General features: G+C 36.7%; 1 protein-coding gene across 1 annotated transcript; it reads right to left on the bottom strand.

The window, feature by feature from the left end:
- Window positions 1-971: 971 nt before the first annotated feature.
- On the bottom strand, window positions 972-7,710 carry LOC127451168 (ankyrin repeat and SAM domain-containing protein 4B-like). The gene is made up of 2 exons (XM_051715651.1): window positions 7,451-7,710; window positions 972-4,836 (listed from the first exon to the last, which is right to left on the bottom strand). Exons 1-2 carry the CDS (start codon window positions 7,609-7,611, stop codon window positions 3,726-3,728), a joined length of 1,272 nt encoding a protein of 423 aa, XP_051571611.1. The 5' UTR covers window positions 7,612-7,710; the 3' UTR covers window positions 972-3,725.
- Between the last annotated feature and the right edge of the window lie 956 nt (window positions 7,711-8,666).

Below are 8,666 nucleotides of genomic sequence, written 5' to 3'. Positions count from 1 at the left end.
GTGCTGCACATTTTATAAAACACTCTACACTGCAGAATGTACATTTTTAGAGACAAGAGAACTGATTCCTTGACACTGGTATCGGATCGGGATCGGTATCGGTATTGGCCGATAATGATAGTTCAGGTATTGGAATCAGATCGGAAGTGAAACAATGGTATCGTTCCATCCCTACTAGCAACACAGGTTATAGAGTCTAGCGACAAAGAGCCACAAAGCCACTGGTGGTGTGAACGGGGCATTCCTTAATCCTTGTTACTAATAAACTTAGTTGAATTGTTCCTCCATGCTTGGATCTCTTGTGTTTAGTGACAATAATCCATTCCAACTTTACTTGTCTCAAAATTCTAGCTGGGCACATGGGCATGGCGCCTCTGGGTGTGACATGCTAAACTCCATCTAAAATTACTTTTAACTACATTTTGTTATTGAGCACTATTATTATTATGCATTTTGTTTAATTATGCATGCAGGTTTCATGACCTATTAGAGACTACATGGAATATTTTTACTTTTAAAAATTCATTTGTCACATTGTAGGGCCATTGAAATAAACTAGTTAAATAATAAAGTTGAGTAAAAGTGGTGAATAACTAGCTTTGACCAGTTACAGCATCTAAAAACATGCACTAAGGCTATAAAGACAAATACATACATTGATTAAAAATGCATGTCATTTTCTATCTATCAACTACTCATTTTCACAGGGACTTACTGCTGTGTGATTTTCACTCTCACTGGCATCAATATTCTGGAGACCTTGTGAAACATCTTAAGGCCAAATGAGATCAGTATCAAATCAAATCAAATCACATTTATTGTCACACAGCCATATACACAAGTGCAGTGGTGTGTGAAATTCTTGGGTGCAGTTCCGATCAATATAGCAGTCGTGACAGTAAAAACCACAGCTGCTGCTGCACACTGTATCCAATTTAAAACTACTGACTATAAGTCATTGACTATAAGTATACATTTCAATATACTGATTTATTGCAAAAATATTGAAAAATTGTATATACAAATATAGGCTATACGTTGACTGACATAAAAATATAGAGCCTAATTACAGAAAGTGTTCAGGAATTCCTTTAAATAACAAACCATACATATCGTCATATAGTGCATCCCATGAGGGTGATATATGAACTGACTGATTGATTACGTGATTTAATCTATAGGCCAAAAAACACAATTCTAAACATTAAACATAACCGGTGTCATATATATTCAGCAAACAAAAGCTGAAGTCTTTTTATTTTTTATTTTTATTTAAACTTATTTCACTTATAACCTCATGAATAATATCTTTTCACTAGTGTATTTTGTAAAACTAGATTTACATTTACTGAAGGAAATACAATTTTTTGCAAGCCAGAAAAAGAATGTAAGATTTTTAAACCCAAATACAAATAGAGGTAGAAAGGGAGAGAAAGAAAGAAATATTGATAGTAAAATGCAATATACTGTAGAGTGACAAACAGATGAAAATAAAAGACCAATCTCATTTTAGTATACAAACACATGCAAGAATGAAGACCAATTGCAATCATTTGTGTAAATATATATATATATATATATATATAAATGCCATCCTTGTTTGTATTTTTAATTCTTGCAATGTAAGTCAGGGAAATGTTCGTTGATTTTCTAAAATCTTACGCCGTATAAGTTCATAAAAAACTAAAATAGATAGAATACCAATAGTAACACTGTGCTCTAATCAGACGCAACATGCGATAAAAGGTATCTTTTCCATATTAATAAAACAAAAAATCCTAACCAGCCGCGACACCCGACACGCGATTGCATTCTATTTTTTAATTGGTTTCTATTTCTATTTTGTGTCAGGCAGCCCAATCAACAAATAGGTCTAAAACTACTCTTATAACAGTATATTAAAGCCAGTGTTGTGCCAAAATTTGACTTCCTGCCAGATTCGTACTACCCACTACCTGATTGGTTCTTAACCCTAAAGACCATCCCTACACCCACCCCTTATACATAAAGATACTTTCTATGACACCATAGAAAGCGTATGCTCATATGCAGCTTCAGTGAGAAAATGAGTTTCGTTCAATAAACAGACTGTTCTGTCTGTAATTGCTGTGATTTCAAAATTTTATTGTCAATTATCCTAATTTTAGTGTATGAATATTACGATGTCGCGTCACGTCTAGTGTGGACAGACAGATTGCTTGTCGCTGGAATCTTATTGCATCGCGTCTGGTTAGGACAAGGTTTAAGACTGAAATTATCTACAAAACAAAAGCTTGAGCCTTGACAAAGTCTGTGCCTTAAAGGGACAGTTCTCGTAAAATTGAAAATTATGTCAAGCAAGATTTTTGAGCAAGTAAACAATAAATTAACTTTGGGTTTGTTTCTCACAAAAGGCTATGGTAAGGCTTTAGAAGAATTGGAACGTAGCACACAAATCATATGGACTACTTATATGGTGCTTTTTTGTCCTTTTTCAAGTTTTTTCAAGCCCCTAGTCCTCATCTACTTCCATTTTAAACAGCAGTTCCAGTCCTTGAATCTGATAGGCCAAGAAGCTTTGCAAGAGTGCTGATATTCAGTATAACAGCAATGGGATGCTTCACTATTTCTATCACTCTGTCTTGTCTGTGTTCATGGCTTTGCAAATAGTGGTGGGGATTTTGATTAATTGTTCATTTTGATTTAGTTCACTTATTCATTTAGTAATACCTTACATTTCTGTAAATGACATCTTTATGCCAGTAGGTGGAGACAAATAAGCCTCTTTTATGTTATGAGTGAGTCATATAGTCATTGAGCTTGTTTACATGCACACCAATATGCTAATTACTCTCTAAAATCAGCTTATTTAAAAAATCTGACAAGACAAGAAATGACATTTGAAATAATCGCGTTATTCTCTACTTTTGACATCAAACCGTGATGAGGCATGCACTCAATATGTGCACACAGTGGATGAGCCGGTAAGAACACCAGGTAAGATGTTTACATGGCACGTGAAATTGGCGTAATGGGCAAAAATCTACCCGTGTCAATTGGGTTATTTATAAGCCATTTATGGCCTTTATGCTGATAAAGGAACGCGGTTTATTGCATTTACATGACCGCATTCGTTGAAGGCTTATTAAGCATAAATGGTGTAAGAACATGCATGTAAACGTGCTCACCGATTCAAGTGATTCATTAAACAACACAGTCTTCATGAGCAAAACAATGGAAGTGAATGAGAATGATTTGTTTCCTTAAAAGGTTCATTTAAAAACACAGATTCGTATTAATTAACTAAACACAACTAGTTCAAAACCAGAGTATGAGAGCAGTGCAGAGAGTGGATTTGCTTTATGTTTTGTCTTCTTTTGAAACTATTTTAGCTGGCAGAGAAAAGATCTACGAACGAACTGACCAATGTTTGTCTGAAACATAATTTAAATTTTTATAACTATTTTTTTAACTGTTGTATAAAAATATCAAAAAAATCACAATGAACAGCTTGGATTTCTGTAAATATCTCCATTTGTGTTTCATGGAAAAATAAAAGTCATACAAGACAGGGTGTGTACTGTAAATGATGAAAGAATTTTTCTTTTTGGGTGGATTATAACTTTTAAGAAGAAGAATTGCAAGCACTGTAATCATTCAAATCATAGAAAGTGAGCTATGATAGAAACAAGCGAATCAGAACTAAACTAAGTCCAAACTGAAAAAAACATGCAATATTTTGTTTCTTAAAGGAAGCTATCGTTCATAACACTAGACTGCTCCAGGACAGCCTTCCTGCGAGCTGCTGCTTCTAGAATCTTTTTGCGTGGCCCCAGTTGGATACGGATGCTTTTGAGATCATCATCTGAGCAGAGCATTAGGGCTTCAAGATCCAGCTGCTCACGGGTGAACACAGGAGCAAAGTCCAACAAGCTGATGGATGCCAAGAATGAATCCAAGGGTGATGTCTCATCTTCCTCATCCAGACCAATCTCCTCTTCATTCCAAGGAAGTTCTGAATCCTCCTCAAAACCCTCCGATCCTACGTTCACAGTCTCAAACACCTCTTGCCGGATGAGGAACCCAAGGTCTTCTGTATCACCACTTGGAAGGTCTTCTGGTTCAATGCCCATCTCCATGGAGAAGTTCTTGCGGAAGACCATTTTACCAAGGCCAGGTCTTTCAAAGATAGATTTCACCTGACTTGCTCCCTCTTCGTCGCTGTCGAAACCTCTCTCGCCATCTTCGTCCTCGTTTTCATCCTGCTCATTGAAGACGTCAATAAAATCAGGCTTCCCTTGAGAGCCACCATCTTGTTTGACAAAAATTACATTGCTGTCCCCCTGTCTACTCATTGTCCCTTTGTCCTTTTTCCCAAACTTGCGTTGGAGGGTTCCCTTTATCGTTGACTTAACAGACCCGTTGGTGTCTGCGGCAATGAGTTTTGAGAATTGTTCCCCTGTCACGCTGTTTATTGTGCCCATACTGGATGAGGCGAGACTGGCCTCCGAGACAGAGCCGCCACGGTACATCTTGTCCATCTTACTTTGATGCCTCTTCTTCACCCGTTCGCATTGCTTGACTCTACGTTCTGCATCTTTGGTAGCCTGCTCTTTCAGACGTAACACCTTTTTGGCGTTCTGGCTTGTTTGTTGGGAGGCAGCGCTGTCTAGGAAACTAACGCAGTTCATATGGTCTCGAGATGCAGCGACGTCCATAGGAGTATGGAAATCATTGTCCAGAGCGAAGAGGTTAGCTCCAAAGTTGACCAGGAAGCTGAGGATCTGCATGTGACCGTTTGCAGCAGCGTGATGTAAGGGCGTGTTCCCCCATATGTCACTTTTGTTTGGATCCCCCCTACAGGAAAGAAAATAAAGAACAATTACTTTTCAGTCACTTGCTTGACACATATAGTTCAGCAAAGTACTATTATTGCTCATAGGGTTACGGATACAAACCTTTAACTCTGGGTATTAAACTTCACTGTCAGAAAAAATGCGTAAAAATTACACATTTTGGGGTACAACAGCTTGTCAACAGGACACTACCTTCAAACGTACACCCGCTGTACCCTTTACATGTCAATCGGAATGTATTTCTACCTTCGAAAATTGAAAGATACTTGACCACTGGGGGTTCTTCACATGCCACATTGGCAGAACCCTTTGGAGATTCTCCAGACACCCTTTAAAAGAGCCTTAAATATCCTATTTATGTCCCCAAAGAACTTCAAAATATTTCTCGAAGGCTTTTTCTTATGATGAGGTTACTGAAAGAACCATTGACAGTCATTACATCACAGGTCTTGCAGAGTAAGTATATTTAATAAGAGTAAGCTTTTCAGAGAACTGAAATGGTGTCTGGAGGATCTTCAGAGGGTTCTGCCATTGTGACAGCTAAGGAACCCCAAATGATGCCTCATATATCTTTTAATTTTTACAGGGAAGTCGACATTCTGCTTCTGAACGTTCATGTACCTTGACCCCATTCTGCCAAATTACTGACAACACCCCCCCCCCCCCCAATTAGACATTTTTGCAAAAATTCAAACATGTGCAAACTCTGAGACACGGGTTCTGATCCCATGGAAACCAGGAAGTAATTGTGTTCAGAGAAAACAATGGTGGACATAATTTGGAGGTTGCTCTAAAATTACATTTTTACTCCACTGGTTTAGGATTGGGGTTTGTGGTTAGGTTTAGGGTTGGGAATTGGGTTAGGGAGTAGGGTTAATAGAATATGCATTTCTGTTGACTGTTTTACATAATTTACAATGGAAAAAAAAGGGTTAGCTTTTGGCGCCACCATTTCACCCGGAAACTGGTCAAAAACACTTCCAGCTTTGGCCACTGGGGGCAGTGGTTCGAATTTCAGCACAGATGGATTTCAGCAGCAGAACTTTGACCTCCTGTCACCGAATTCACAGTGCGATCAGTCTGGAATATCACAGAGACTTGGGGGGTTGGCTCTTTTTACCACTTACATTTTCTTCAGAAAACATAAACACCTTCTCAATTGTTTGTAATTCAAGACAAAAGAATAAGGCATAAATAATCAAATTAATTTTATTGAGTTTTTGATATAGTCCAAGCTGGTTTCATTACTCACTTTAACTCCTCGGTGGCAAAATATAAAAAAACATTAAAGGTGTTCGTCTGTGCAGCAATTTAAATTCCATCCTCATATTTTTTCGTAATTCATATGATGCTATTAGAAGCCAGTAAACATCACTAAAAGTTAATCTGTAACCTGCTGTAAAATGAAAGTCCACTGATTACAGTATCTATAAGAGCTTATCTATCTGAACAGCATCTGTTCATGGATAGATGTGACATGCAAGGTGGAAAAAAGCGTAATTATTTAATACTAATTACTAAAAAGCCTAATTACTAAATACTCTGAGTATTCAAAACTTTTTATAATGTATTGTTCAGAAATGTGCGTTAAGAAAGTAAATTGGGTCAATTTTGATTTTACATTGACTTTCATAGCAATCAGTTCTCAACATTTTACTATATCGACTCATGAGTGTGATCAGCCCCAATATTACATAGAATAAATAAACTCTAGCTTGAGCTAACGGTGGATGAGCTGTGGAAGTATGAAGAGGCCTATTGTTCCAAACTTGCATAATTCATTCGCCTGATTAAACACTTGGAATCAGCTCTGGGAATCAAGAATGATGTGCACAACAAATCATGCGAGAAAGGAAGAAAAGTACAGACTGGAGGCTGACTAGTATATTTATAATCAGTGGCAAAAACCTGTCTATTAATAGCTAAAAATATGGCCCAGAATATACATACAGGATATTGCATACTGTACACATAAAGACCTTGCGAAAGTTCATTTAGAACCTATCTAAAGGAACCTCCCTGTGGTCATAAAACTGGTTTGAACTGGAAAATCCATTGTAATAATAACACAATTACCGCAAAGTATGGTATGGTAAATGGATAAATGGATAAATTATGGCATGTTTTTACATATGGCATATAGCCATATGGTTGTTTAGATTAAACATTGATATATATGGTCTGCAAAGGTAAAATGCAGTAACTTCACATTTTGTAAAAACAAATATTTTGAGTTATGACCGAAATCATAAACAGCTTTGGCTCAAATCAGCACCTATTCAAAGAAAACAGAGTGAGACCATTTTGTAATCCACAAAAAAAAAATTTGAAGCCATTTTCTCAGTCTCGGTGTTGCTGTGGTTCTGTATTTTGGCTTTGTACGACAGAGTACAGTCTCTAATAAGAATAAACTTAATGAGTATAGAAAGTTTTTCTAATCCTCAATTAAGATGTTTGTTTGACCAAGCAGGATGTACTTTTAACGTATCTGGCTTCGATTTTGACTAATCTATGACATACTGTAGGTTGTCTGCTTGCAAGAACCAATAAATAAAGTGGGGTAAAACATTTTTATAGAAAGTTTTGAATAGTGCAAACAGGTTCACAGAACTCACCCTCTGCTACATATCAGTTGAAGAGCCTCAATGTGTCCATGATAAGCTGCCCAGAGAGTCGGTGTCATGCCATCCTCGTCTGGGGTGTTCAGATCTTTTCTTGTGGCTTCTTTCAAAAGATCCAAATAGCCATCAATGGCCGCTTTGTGATATCTTGACATTGTTGTAATAACCTTTTTCTACGCAGAGCAAAATAAACAAATAAAATGTTTAATATGAAACATTACAGGAACATCTTTGAAGAGCTCTGTTTCTCTTTCTCTGGCTTCTGTGGCTGAGGGTGGAGGAACTGTGACCACTGCCTTGGCAGAACGTCATTATCACAGTAATAAACTAAAGTCCAGTGTGTGTTGTAAATGATCGTTTAGCACAACCACACAGTGTGTTCTGTAAATGTGGCACACTATAAAAAGTGGTAACGTGTGAGTTGTCACCTCAAGGATCTACTTTTACTTGATCTAACCCATAAAAATTAAATTTGTTGGTGTAACTTAAATTTAGGTCAATTTAGTCTGATTAAAATACATTTTTGAATTGAATAAAGCTAATTTAATCTAGATGTTACCGCATGCCACATATATGTTAGCACATTTTCAAGTTAACCTATCTCACAAGATTTAAAAAGCGAAGAAGAATATTTTTTAATTGACAGTTATAAACTCTATCAACAGATTAAAGGGATAGTTCACCCAAAAATGAAAATTCTCTCATTATTTACTCACCCTCATGCCATCCCAGATGTGTATAACTTTCTTTCTTCTGCTGAACACAAATGAAGATTTGTAGAAGAATATCTCAGCTCTGTAGGTCCATACTATGCAAGGAAATGGTGACCAGAAATTTGTAGTGCCAAAAAGCACATAAAGGCAGCATAAAAGTAATCCATAAGACTCCAGTGGTTAAAATCCATGTCTTTAGAAGGGTGTGGGTAAGTAAGAGACAGATCAATATATATATATATATAAATCTCTGATTTAAAATATCTTTAAATCATTATAAAAGTGGAGATTTATAGTAGAAAAGGATTTAAATATTGATCTGTTTTTCACCCAAAGAGATTGTATCACTTCAAGAGATTTTAAACCACTGGAGTCGTATGGATTACTTTTATGCTGCCTTTATATGATTTTTTGAGCTTCAAAGGCCTGATCACCATTCATTTGCATCATCTGGACCTACAGAGCTGAGATATTCTTCTAAAAATCTTTGTTTGTGT

The sequence above is a fragment of the Myxocyprinus asiaticus genome, chromosome 14, assembly GCF_019703515.2.
Source record: "Myxocyprinus asiaticus isolate MX2 ecotype Aquarium Trade chromosome 14, UBuf_Myxa_2, whole genome shotgun sequence".
NCBI classification, from domain to species: domain Eukaryota; kingdom Metazoa; phylum Chordata; class Actinopteri; order Cypriniformes; family Catostomidae; genus Myxocyprinus; species Myxocyprinus asiaticus.
This window is presented reverse-complemented; position numbering and strand designations above follow the sequence as displayed.

Coding starts and splice junctions, on each gene's coding strand:
- LOC127451168 (XM_051715651.1), bottom strand. CDS start 7,611: ATGTCAAGATATCACAAAGCGGCCATTGATGGCTATTTGGATCTTTTG. Junction 4,837..7,450: donor CAACTGATATGTAGCAGAGG/GTGAGTTCTGTG, acceptor TCTTTCCTGTAG/GGGGGATCCAAACAAAAGTG.